Source organism: Acanthopagrus latus, chromosome 14, assembly GCF_904848185.1.
Source record: "Acanthopagrus latus isolate v.2019 chromosome 14, fAcaLat1.1, whole genome shotgun sequence".
Classification (NCBI taxonomy): domain Eukaryota; kingdom Metazoa; phylum Chordata; class Actinopteri; order Spariformes; family Sparidae; genus Acanthopagrus; species Acanthopagrus latus.
Window position 1 is genome coordinate 21,853,496 of NC_051052.1, and position 13,363 is coordinate 21,866,858.

General features: G+C 46.4%; 1 protein-coding gene across 1 annotated transcript in view; it reads left to right on the forward strand.

Annotated features, from left to right (window-relative positions):
* Positions 1 to 13,257, forward strand: part of LOC119032491 (potassium voltage-gated channel subfamily D member 2-like) — a 36,489-nt gene extending 23,232 nt beyond the window's left edge. The window contains exons 2-5 of the mRNA XM_037121748.1: positions 6,455 to 6,617; positions 8,478 to 8,573; positions 8,725 to 8,966; positions 10,213 to 13,257. Of these exons, the coding sequence (XP_036977643.1) occupies positions 6,455 to 6,617; positions 8,478 to 8,573; positions 8,725 to 8,966; positions 10,213 to 10,399 (688 nt within the window). The 3' untranslated portion in view covers positions 10,400 to 13,257. The remainder of the gene's footprint in view (positions 1 to 6,454; positions 6,618 to 8,477; positions 8,574 to 8,724; positions 8,967 to 10,212) is intronic.
* The last annotated feature ends 106 nt before the right edge of the window (positions 13,258 to 13,363 follow it).

Genomic DNA, 13,363 nt, shown 5'->3' on the forward strand with positions numbered 1-13,363 from the left:
GCAGCTGCAGAGTCACAAACAGGACAGAGACGTGAGAATGTTAAATCAATCATGAGACATGTGACCCAGGAGGGAAACCTCGAGAGGACCCAGACAAACAGTCTCCTGAGAGGATCAGACCGGTGCCAGCGTCACCTTCATGTTACTGGACCTCAGAAGTACAGAGGACCGTCAGTGATTCTGGATCAGAGGAGGTTTACTGAAGCTGGCAGAGGGGACCAAGAGACAGCTTCTGAAAATATTCAGGCTATTTCATTCTTCACTAATCTCTCCTCTGCTGCTCCATTCAGACTCTTACTCATCCTCCTGCCAGAGGAGGAGGAGGGAGGGAGGAGGAGGGGGGATGGGGGGGGGTAGGGAGATGGAGTGAAGATAACAGAAAATAAATGCCGTCCTGGGGGAAGAGAGCAGAAGAAGAGTGGAGTTTTGTCTCATCCTGGAGGACGAGAAAATAAATCTAATTTTTGGTCTCGTCCCTTCGAGGCTGCGAAACACTTCGAACGCAACTAATTGAAAAGCCGGATTACGTGTCGGTCCGGAGCTGCAGCGCTGACCTTTGACCCGACAGGCGGCCGCCGGGTCTCCAGCCGTGAAAATCCCCCTAATGAGCTGAGTGAGTGTGAGAGCTCACTCTCCCTCTGCTGCCTGACTAATGACTGTAAACTGGTTTTAAACAGTCGCTGTCATCAGATCAGCTTTCAGGCCTGCAGCCGCGTCTCTGAGCCACACCGCTACAAACCTGCTGCACCTCAGACCAGCACCTCCTCACACCTGGACCACTGAACAACCAGGTGATCTGTTGGAGGAGAATTCATCTTCAGTGAGCTCCTCAGTGATGCCGCTTTTTCTACACTGGGTTTTAAACCTGTGTCGGCCTGTAAAAGATCACCTAGTGACCACATTCCACCTGCTGCAGGTGAGACAGCCGGTCTGTGGTTCTGATCTTTGGTGTCACTGGCACAGTTGTAGCAGAAGAGAAAACAACAGCAGACTCAACAAGAGTCTGTAAAGCAGTGGATACATTATTCTCAGATTATACTGAGACACAACCCGTCTCCTGTCAGAACTTGATTCATTCATTCATTTGGAAATGTTACCCAGCAGTGTCGGTATTTCAACAAACACTAAACTACAGAAGAGAGAAACTCAGTTTGTCACAAAGTTCAGTTCCTCTGATCTGTGCAGAGTGAACCCTCCTCACCAACACATCAATAAAGGATCTCTGAAAGAGAAAATGAACCAACATGTCCGACGCTGTCAGAGTTTCCTCTGGGACCAGTCAGCGGATCGTCTCATCACACAGGAGAAGAGTCTGAAGGTGACACTAAAGGCTAATGCTGGGCTAGCTACAGGCTAATGCTGGGCTAGCTACAGGCTAATGCTGGGCTAGCTACAGGCTAATGCTGGGCTAGCTACAGGCTAGCATCAGGCTTCCGGAGGATTTAGTTTTGTTGCTGACACGTCATATTTCACGGCGTGAGATTGGTCACTTACCATGGAGACGACTGAGATGAATTGAAAATGTTTTGTAAATGTAAAAAGTGTTGACTGCCTGCTGTAATTTTATATTAGTAAATGATATCAGATATTATTATTATTATTATTATTATTATTATTATTATTATTATGGATGAAACAAATGAAATGAATCTATGATGTGAATAAACACATACATTTAGTGGAGTCAAACATCTGAGCAGCATTTATCTTCACCGAGGAGGAAAAATGATAAACTGAAAAATCCCTCCTGAAATATGACTCATAAACTGTGTGTGTGTGTGTGTGTGTGTGTGTGTGTGTGTGTGTGTGTGCTGGATTATCATGTATTGTGTTGCCTGCAGGGCTAAAGGATCAGACATGGTGATTAAACCGCCACTGAAGGCTTTTTGGCTTTTTAATCTGTTCAAACAGAAAGTGAACAAACAGCCAACACACACACACACACACACACTCTCTCTCTCTCTCTCTCACACACACACACACACACACACACACACACACACACACACACACACACTCTCTCTCTCTCTCTCTCTCTCTCTCTCACACACACACACACACACACACACACACACACACACACACACACACACACACTCTCTCTCTCTCTCTCACACACATGAAGTGAATTGTTGTTTGAAGGAAGTTTCCTCTCAAAGTATTTTGTGCAGAGTGAGATGTCGCAGGGTTCAGAGATGGTCGAGTGACAGAGGTTGTGTTGAGGCGAGCGAGTGAGTCACACAGACCGAGAGAGAGAGGAGGGGGCGGGGTTAGTTCCCTGACAGGTGAGATAAATCAGATGGATGGAGGTGGAGTCAACTCTTATTACCCGTCAATCACCAGCTGATCAATGAGCACTAAAACATCTCAGCTCCAGCTGTTTGTGAATAAAACTGGATGATTTACGAGTCCTCTGGGAGCTGCAGTGTATCCCAGCATGCACTGCAGAGTTAGAGGTTTTTTAAAGGAGCAGAAACAGAAACAGTGACTTCACCACCTGAGGGAGAGTCTGACACCACTGCTTCTGTCTTTAGACCGTCTTATAACATCTGTCATTAACATGGTAACAAACACTGGGATTAAAGGAACAGGGCGCCCAAACATCATCTTTCTGGAGCTTCACAGTAAAACAGAGCTGCAGCGTTCTGCTGAACAACTGAAGCAGCTGAGACTTGATTTAAACATCAGATGTCTCCATCAGCTCGTCTGCTGTGATCAGTCTGCAGCAGAGAACACATCACAACCTGATCTGAGGAGGATTTACACATTTATTAACATGAAACCTGTAGCTGCTGAGCTAACAGTGTTAGCTAACAGTGTTAGCAAACAGCTCGTCTTGACTAAAAGAACAGATTTTAAGAGATTCAAAGGTTTTTTGTCGATTTTTAAACTTTCAGGTCAGAATATAAACACCAACAGGTCCCTGAGACAGAGAGCTCCCAGGCTGTACCACTAGATGCATGGCTAACTGAGCTAACTAGCTAATGGCATCTCTAGTTAGCAGCAGTTAGCGGTTACCTTGGTGATATGCCTCTTAGATATTGCACCTTTTAAAAATAAACCATAGTTTCAGTTGACACAGCTGCCTCAGGTGTTCAGCGGAAGGCTGTTTACAAACCACTTCCTGTTTGTCATCATGAGGTGACGACGTGGCCTCATACACTCATGTGCTGTGAGGATGAGATATTGATCCAGCAGGGGGCAGAGGAGGCCAGCAAATTAATCTGATTGTTTTCATGTGAAGAAGAAGAACCTCAGATTTAAACGGCGTCCTCGACGTCTGTGCGTCATCGCTAACGTTAGATAAACACTCCATCACTGACAGCGACGGCCATGTTGTGTCCAGTGTTGGTGTTGGCGTGCTCTTGGATCAGCATGATGACAGATGAAGTGTTCAGAGCTGCAGCTCAGGCCCAGTTATCTCAGATCGATGGATCAAAAGAGCCCCGCTGGTGATGTCATCGATCAGCCGGTGGTCCTGTGGCATGATTGGACCAATCAGAGGTGAAAGCTCTGCTTCTTCTCTTGTTCTCAGACTGAACTTGTTAACGTCTTCCCTGTTACAAGATTCTCAACAAAACTTTGTCAGTTTGAAACTTGACTGCTGATCGGATCTTCAGAACCAGGCGGCTGCACAGCAGCAGTGACTTGTTTCCAGCTCCAGCTGATAATATCTGACAGGAAGTTGTTTCAGTGAGACCGACGGTCATCAGCTGACAGTTTCTGTTTGGTTCTGTCTGAAATCCTGTTGTTTGAGATAACGAGGCAGATTTAATGAATGATAATGAAACAGAATAACAGCAGTGGAGCTGCAGACGGATTCTCTGTCAGAATGTCTTCGTCCTGTTTCACCTCTTCGTCCTCTCTGCGTCTGACAAGGTCGCTGCAGGTGAGAGTCTGTGATGAAGCCGTGAGCTGAGCTGTTGTCTGTCTGCAGGACAGAGTTCTGTTCCCAGTGGACAACGACAAGGTTCTGCTGGAAGAGGTTCTAATTGTCTTTTGGAGAGTATGTGGTATGTGGTTCTAATGGTTTTCTAAGGCATCTTTCAAAGGTGTGCGGTCTCGAAGAGGTTCCTTCAGACTTGTGGGTGGTTCTAGTGGTCAGGTAGTAGATCCCTGTGTGTGTGTGTGTGTGTGTGTGTGTGTGTGTGTGTGTGTGTGTTGAAGAAAATGGATGTTGACTCTGACAGCTTCAGTCTGTTCAGGTGACATGTTTTAAAGTAGGACGATGGATAAAAGCCTCGCTGTCTGTTAGCTTCTTCTTCTCTACGTGTGTGTGTGTGTGTGTGTGTGTGTGTGTGTGTGTGTGTGTGTGTGTGTGTGTGTGTGTGTGTGTCTAACCCACCTGTCCATCACAGGAGCAGAGGTTCCAGCAGGAACCTGCTCATAAAGTCAAGACTCCACATCGTCCTGTCCTGTCCTGTCAACATATACATTTATTTTGCCTTTTTCCAGAAGGTGAAGCTCTGTGATTGGCTGTTGGAGGAGAAAACATCAGTTTTTTATTGGATCTGACATTTTTCTGCTCATGTGTCTGTTGGGAGCAGAGAGTGCTGACAGCTGCATCAGAGTCTCACACACACACACACACGATGATGATGATGATGATGATGAAGGTGACTGTAAGGAAAGACGAGCTCAGCTTCGTCTCTGCAGCGAACGCATTCTGAATAACTGTCAACATGGTGCTTTTATTCTGAAAGAGCAGCTCCAGAGTTACTGAGAGATCAGGAGAATAAAACCACAGAAGAAGAGAAGAGCCAGAACAATACGTTCTTCTTCATCTGACTTCTAACTGTAACTGGACCCAGAGACAGAACCTGCAGAACCTGGCACCTCTTAATGTGAAAATGTGAGGAAGAAGAAGAAGAAACGCTGCTGAAGGGTTAAAGATCGATCAGGACGTCCTCATCAATGCATCAACACAATCATCTGTGTGTGTGTTAACGAGCGCACACACACACTGAAAACAATCCTTGATGAAGGACACAACACACACACATACACACACACACACAAGGTCGCGGGCTCTGATTGGCTGATAGTGCGACGCTGTGACTCAAGTTTGAAGGTTTGTAGGAGGAGACGAGGTGATCAGTCACTGACACACTACAGCATCACCTTGGAGACACACACGCACGCACACATGCGCACGCACGCACACACACACACACACAGTAAAGTCATCATATCGCGCTGATGGAACAAGATGAGTTTTTAAACTCAACAACTCTTAACATCACTACAGCTGTTAACGGAGTCTGTGTGTGTGTGTGTGTGTGTGTGTGTGTGTGTGTGTGTGTCTGCTGTGTGTGTGTGTGTGTGTGCTGACATCATGTGATAAGTCAGATCTTAATGTTTCTGTTCAGGATGAAGTTTGTGTGTTAACTCTGAGCACGCTGAGCATGCTGGGTAACGGCGCTCAGCCTGGCTGTGAGTGATGATGATGAGTGTTAGTGAAGCAGGTCGGAGTGACGTCACAGTGTGAGCTGACGAAGCTCTCTGGCGCCTCCATGTGGCCGCTGGCTGAAGCTGCAGAGACTGAGACGCTGTTTTCTGCTGATGTTCTGAAAATGTGAGTTCAGTTTGAAGATGAAGTTTCTGACTGAACGCTCGTTATTCACAGAGACACACTCGTCCTGCACAGATTCACTCTTTAATCTGCTGCAGATTAACTCAGATTACAGGTTCTGTTTCATTCTCATGTAGGTGGGGGAGGAAAAGTCTGAGAGACCGAGAGATTAAGAGATTAAGAGATTAAGAATGAGAAACTCATAATTGATAAATGACTCAGATTAAATAAAGAAACTCTTTTATTTCAAGTTATTTATTTAAAACATAAAATTAGATTTGATTGTTCTCCTTGAACTAAAATGTCCTCAGACTTTACTGAAGTTCAGTTCTTCAGTAAATGTACTTAGTTACTTGAGTTATTGATCACATGCTCGGTCCTGATCGTTAACGAGCAGCCTCAAGCTTTCACTTTCAGGACGACACATTCGAAGAGCAGTTGAAAGTTTCTTTCATTTATTTTATTTCATTTGTTATCTGAGACGTTTCCGCCGTTAACGACTGATCAGAACCGATTCTCTCTGAGCCGTCATACGTCTGGAGGCCGTCTGTCTCGTGATGGCGTGGGTTTGGCGGTTGGATTAGCGGTTGAGTGTTGATGGTGACGGCTCTGCAGGTTTTTGTGGGACCTGATGGCTCCTGTCATGGTGGCGTGATGTGGCGGTGGGAGGAGCTTCTTGTTGGGCTTTCTCGGTCTCCAGGTGCCCGTCGATACCTTCAGGTGGCTGTCAGCGGCTCTGGGTGTGTTATTTTCCATGTGTGACACATTTTGTGTTTGTTTAGCTGGACAAGTGAAATCTGATTGATTGATTGATTGATTGATTGATTGATTGACTTCCTGACTGTTGATCTGGTCTCTAACCTAACTGTCTCTGTGTGTCAGGTATGGAGACATGGTCCCAAAGACCATCATGGGGAAGATCTTCGGCTCCATCTGCTCTCTGAGCGGCGTGCTGGTCATCGCCCTGCCCGTCCCCGTCATCGTGTCCAACTTCAGCCGGATCTACCACCAGAGCCAGAGAGCCGAGAAGAGGCGAGCGCAGAAGGTGACCGACACCGGTCTTTGTTCCTCTCGGGTCTCAGCTGGTATCTGAAGGCCGGCAGGTCATCAGGGAACCTCAACCTGGAGAACGAGGCCGCTGTGGTGGTCACGGTCTCCATGTTGACGTGTCAGGATGAAATGAAGCATCAGTGTTGGTTCAGACTCAGTCGGTCTGAGTGTTTGCTTCGCCCACTTCCTTCTTACTTTAGAAAGGTTTCTGATCATCACAGCAGGACACAGGAAGCTCTTCTTCACTTCCTCCAGACACCAGCAGAACTGCTGCTGTGACGACACCAACATGAGTCCGAATCCACCGATGATCAGAATCAGACTCAGTGTCATTAACACAACTCGTCACAAGCTTCATCATACAGTAACTCAGACAAACAGACGTGAATCCCATAATAAGGTCTGGTCTGATGACCAGGATACGGAGGACAAACCTGAAACATTATGTTTCTGATTTTGTCTTTTTATCACAACTAATCTCTGATTTCATAGAATTTGTTCTGTTTCAACAAACTTCTTGTTCAGACAGCCGTCCTCAGATATTTTCTCGTACGCAGCTTCCTCTGTGAGCGGTTAGCTTCCTGTCTGTCGTCATGTTTATTAACCTCGGCGTGTTTCAGCTGTTCATTATTCCATCATCATCATCATCATCATCATCATCATCATCGGCCCTGAAACTTTCACCTCATCTCAGTCTGTCAGGTTTTCAGCCAGGTGGTCTCCAGTAGATGTAGAAGACGAGAATCAAGTCCTCGTGTCAGACCTGAAGCTGTAACTCGGCGTCTGCCCTCTCGTCCTGCTGCTTCTCATCTTCATCATCGGCTTCTCACACTCAGTAAACACCCGACGGGCTAAATGGACGTTTGTATGTGTCCACAAACAGAAAACCAGGCTTGCTAGAATTCGCGCGGTGAAGAGTGGAGGAGCTAACGCTTATATGCAGTACAAACAGAGCCGGCTGCTGATTGACCTCCATGCCGAGGTAACCACGGACACGCAGCCGTCGTCGTCGGTGCTGCTGGTGTTTCTGTTTTCTTTTCTTTTTCCCAACTCGCTGCCGGCTGCTGCATGCTGGATGTTGCTCCTCTGCTGTGTTTCTGTCTCAGTCTTCGGTCTGTTTGTTGATCTTTATGGTTCAGCAGTAACATTTTTCACTGGATCAAATTGTCAGGTTGGGGTTCCATCGCTGCGTGGAGGACTGAGATCGGGCCGAGCTGCATGTCAATCAGCCAGCCACGCGGCAGCACAGGGGCGGAGTCAATGTGACGCAGAGGTGATGGAGGACGACAGCAGAGCTGACAGACTCTCAGAACCAGGACTATATTCTTGAAGTTCTTGACTTCCTGTATGGCACCAGGAGGGGACCTGGCTGTCTCAGGGTCCATGACTGATTTATCCAGGATTCAGCTTCCTGGGTTGTCAGGTAGAACCCTAAACATTGTTAGTCCAGGTCAAGTTTTCTGGTTCTGGGTTAGACTTGTTACAAGCAAATGTCCCACAATGTCTGAATGTTCCTTTAACCCTGTGATCGCAGCGTCTCCAGTCCCTGTGTCAGTCCAGCTGCGTCACATTTACTCTGAACCCCTGAGCAGTATGAGTACGGTGGCTCTCTTGGGTCAAATGAGGCTTGAGTCAGCAAACCACAGAAACACGGAGACATTCAGAGAAGCTGCAGTTTGAGTTTGAACCAGGGAGCATCCGTCACCTTCTAACTAACCCTGAGCCAGGAGGGGATTGTGGGTAAAAACCTGGATAGACACGTGTGCGGCAGTGGGCTCTGGGTCCAGGTGGGTTGGAGGCAGGTCCAATAGCAGACTCACTTTATAGACATGTGATTTGTGTTTGTGTCCTGAAGGCGTCCAAGGAAGCTGGACAGGCGCTGGTGTGTAAGGCTAACCCCAACTTCGACGTGCACCATCATCACCTCCTGCACTGCCTGGAGAAGACCACGGTGAGAACACACATGCACACGCACACATGCACGCACACACACACACACACACACACACACACACATACACACACACACACACACACACACACACACTTACAGACCATCTTCCCTGATGGCCTCTCACTTCCTGCTTCTGTATCCACCTCAGAACCACGAGTTTGTGGACGAGAAGACGTATGAGGACAGCTTCAGGGACGTCCCTCTGGTGAAGCAGGTGTCTCACTCCTCCTCCATCTCCTCGTCTTCCTCACCTCACGGCCTCACTTCCTGCTGCGGCCGCAGGAAGAGGAAGACCTTCACCGTCCCCAACTCCAACATGTCTGTGGGTCTGAGGGGAAGCATCCAGGAACTGAGCACCATCCAGATCAGAGAGCGACCGCTCACCAACAGGTAGGCAACACAAACACCAGGTCAACAAGTCAGCTGGTCTGACAACATTCACAGTCTCAGCAGGAGGCACCACAAGTCCGTGCGGAGATCTTACAGTTCCTGAAGAGGGTTTTAGAGAACTGGAGGAAGTTTCAGGCATCTCCAAGGACACGGTCAGACCTGTAGGGAGGTTTCATGGGCCAGCACAATGGTTCTGTTACAACAGGTGATACCAGAGGTCACAGCGAAGGTTGTGGAGGTCAGAAGTGATCGAGGAAGTACGATAAGTTTAGAAGGTTTCACAGGTTCTTGAAGTTAGATTATATATGATGTGTTTCAGCAGGTTTACAGCTCATGCTCCGGCAAAGGCCTTTAAGAAGACGTGGACTCTGAGGAGAGTTTTGAGGTTCTGGTGAAGGATGTGAAGACCTTAGAGGTCCGGAGGTCTATTGATGAGGCTTTGGATGATGTCTAAATCTAGAACTTTTCATCATCGAGGAGGTTGTAGAAGTTCCAAGAGATGTTCTAGTGATCCTTGAGTTTGTACTGATGTATCATAAGTCCTGTTCTGAGTTCTTGGAAGTGTTCCTGGTGCGCTGAAGAAGATCCAGCGCTACCTGAGCTGGTCCTACAGATTCCAGAGGAGGTGGGCTGTTGGATGCTGTAGACACAGGTACTGTTTCCATGGTTACCTGGAGTCTGATGTAGTAACGACAGTTAAGCTGTTGACCTAAACTGTGACCGAGAGTCACTTTAACAGCTGACAGCCAATCAGAGTGCAGCATGCAGGATACAGGCTGAGCCTGAGGACACACACACGCACACTCACTCACACACACTCACACATGCGTGCACACACAAACACACACACACACACACACACACACACACACACACACACACACACACACAGTCACTGAGCAGGAATCCAGAATATGTCCAGCTGTGGGAGGTCTGGGAATTTTCTCCTAAACATGGACAGCTGGGAACCGGACCGGTCTCTGTTCCAGCCTCCTCTTGTTTCTGTCTGGCTCTCAGTCCCACTGATGAAGAGCTTCTCCTCCTCATCATCATCTCACACAGGATCTAACAGTAAATGAGGTGTTGACCATGTACCTGCTGATCAGTGAGCCTCTGTTGACCTGGTGCCTTTATATTATTATTATTGTTGTTATTGTTGTTGTTGTTATTGTTATCATTATTAACATGTTGTGTCATATTTCCCCCGCTGCTCTTTACACACTCGTCTCTTCCATCTCTTCTTCAGTCGTTCCAGTCGATCGAGTCTGAACGCCAAGTTTGAGGAGACGGTTCCTCTGAACTGTGAGGAGCGCTACACCACCGCCGCCGTCATCAGCATGCCCACGCCGCCAGGCACCACGACCGATGGCAATGATTCAACCAGCTCCACCAACTACTCCCAGGCCAACATCGTCCGGGTGTCTGCACTCTAGATGCCCACATCCCCCCCGGGGGGCAGTGGGGGGTCGGGGGTTGATGGCCCCACACCACAACAGACTCAGACGGTGGGGGTTAGATCACGAGTCCACGGGTGGATGTGACCAGTTAGCTTGAATAGCTTAAACCTCTGCTGGAGGGAAAGTCATCATGTTCACACTCAAACTCAGCTGAACCGCTTTGGATCGCAACTCCGTCCTTCGTCTCAGAGGAAAGATTTCTATTCCAGCAGTCAAACATCTGAGAAGAGAACACAGTCGCACTCTGATGAATGACTGATCTCCATCCGAGATACATTTTAATCATCACCATTGCTATTTTTAAAATCTGTGTATGTCTTTAAATTTTATGTCTTAAAAAGCTAAGATTGATTTCTTGAATTTGGAAGCAGTTGAAAGGAAGCTGGACATCATGAGAAGCACACCGTTAACCATCGGATCAGAGAATCTGTCTTCAGTGTAGCTTAGAACAAACAATGGAACTGAGGTGAAACTGCTAGCCTAGCTTAATCAACCTTCCAACAACTCTTGTGTCTTGTTAGCTAACGAGCTAGTTACCAATCCATTCAGGTGTCAGATGTTGACACCTGAAAGCTAACGCGCTTCATGGCTTTGTCTTAAACTGAACAACCTGACATAATCAGTCACTACTGTAAAGACTGAGCTCTGCTGCGCTGATGTCAACATAACGGGGCGCTGACATGTTGAAGGAGTCAAGCTAACGTCTTCCAGAGCTAACTGCTCCTCAAAACATCTCATTTCTGTTTTGTGTCAAATAAGAGAAAACTTGTGAAGTCAATAGTTTAAAAGTTATTTTCTTCTCCTAACGTTAGGTTTCTCTCAGCTAAGCTAGCAGGTTACCAAGCTGTCTTTTCTCTGCATGTTAGCTCTGATTCAGAACTTTATAACACAGTCCTGGACCGCTTACTCCAGTCAAACTGAACTGGATCAGACCACCATACGATTCATTAACGACTTAGACTAGTGTTGAAAACAGGAGCTCACCGAGAGAAATAAAAAACAAAAGCCACAAGTCAAATAGCCTGGGAGCAACATTTCAGTCCCTGATTCAACACGTTCACACCTGAACAAACAACATGGCTGCTCAAGTGCTCAGTGTACTTTGGTTCTGTTGAGGAGAACATCACAGTTTGGGTTTAAATCACTGCGTTGCTTCTTCAGTTCGTATGTGACGTAACTTCACTATGTCTGTTGTTGTGTCACGTGACTGGCGGCCTCTAGTTTAACTGATCCCTCCACCTGGTCCTCCACCTGGTCCTCCACCCGGTCCTCCTCCCAAAGTGGACCTGATGCTTTTTACTATTTGACTTCCTCTTTTGCTGCTGCATTAATCACTGCAGCCACCAGAGGTCGCAACAAGAAATATAAATGTGGGTCGCACAGTTGTAATATTTAGTATGAGTAGTATTTTCTCCACCCTTAAAGTCACTAAACAAAACGACGACCATCTGGTGAGTTCATCTTTTCAACACTCATCCCATAATAAGTCTGAGCCATCACAGACCCACAGATCTGAGAGCAGCCCGGCTCACATCCCGTCACAGTGTAATTATGCAAACATCAAGAAAACATCCTGACAGCTGTCAGTGGAAACACTGACAACCCTTCAGAATGATCCATTTTCAGTTCCACAGAGTAAAATATTTGATTTTTAGAAATGGTGCCGGACTGCCGGCCTGGCTTCATCCAGCTGAGACGTCATGTCAGAACAGACAGAACATCAACGTGAAGGTCGTCGAGAATCAGTCTGAAGGCAGGAGGCGTCTTTATTCTTACCTTTATTATTCTATACCTTTATTATTATTTACCGTTATTATTATTTACCTTTATTATCCTGACGTTCACGTCACAGCAACAAATCAAGGCAAAAAACTGAATAAAAGCCAAAATGTGATTAAGATTTTTAATGAGAATACAACTGAGCAGAAAACTTAAACCAAATTAAAGGTCCCATATTATACTGTTTTTCATCAATTTCACACAGCTGTCAGAGGTCCAACAAGTCTGTATTTGAAATGCATTGCCCCAAACCCATCTGTGGTCCTGAACTTCAGCTGTCTAAAAGTCGCTCTCCCTCTCAGGGAGATGATGCCTTTTACACTAGTGGTAGCATGTGCTAATGTCGATGTATCGCTATGGCTCGTGGAGATTTTTTCATTCAACCGAACCAGTTTGACCCAGAATGGGACCCAGAAGGAGAGGCTCCTGAAGAAGTACAGACTCTGTGGCTGCAGCAGGACGTTTCAACGTTTCAGAAAGGTTAGTGTGTCTGAATAATGTTAGTTTGTATATGTTGTTACAGTTACTACACTTACTTACACCTACACTTACACGTTACTGAAGCAGTCCGATGTGAAGAGGTTAGCACACACACAAGCTAACACGAACCGCAGCCGGCACGTTGTTGTTAAAAATGAAACACAACCACTGTCTCTTCTGTTATTCTGTAGCTGGGACAGAATATAGGCACTGATGTTGATTTATACTACAAATAACAGAGTAATTTGCATGTCCAGCTTTGAGCGACGACATTGTGAAACACTGTTGTCTCACCGCTGGACACACCAAACTTCACCTCGGATAATGACTCCTCAGATAATGACTCCTTTGGTTACGTAACGACAGGAGCAGATTCTGAACAGCCTGTAGGAGCGCCCTGTTACCAGTGGGTGGGCTGCAGAGACCATGCAGGAATCACTTGTTTTCCTCATTCTGGGAGTTGGCAGGCTCAGGGAGGACCAGCTTATATATGTAGAGACCAGAGAAAATGTGGTTTTCATAATATGGGACCTTTAATAAATAAATAATTTAAGTTTTTTTAGTCTTTCGATGTATTTTGGTGTGACAGAATTTATTTTTATAATGTTGTTTTGTTTTTATTTCAGTTTTAATTTAATTATTTGTATTTATCAAATTGTTGCTATTTATAATAGTTTATTT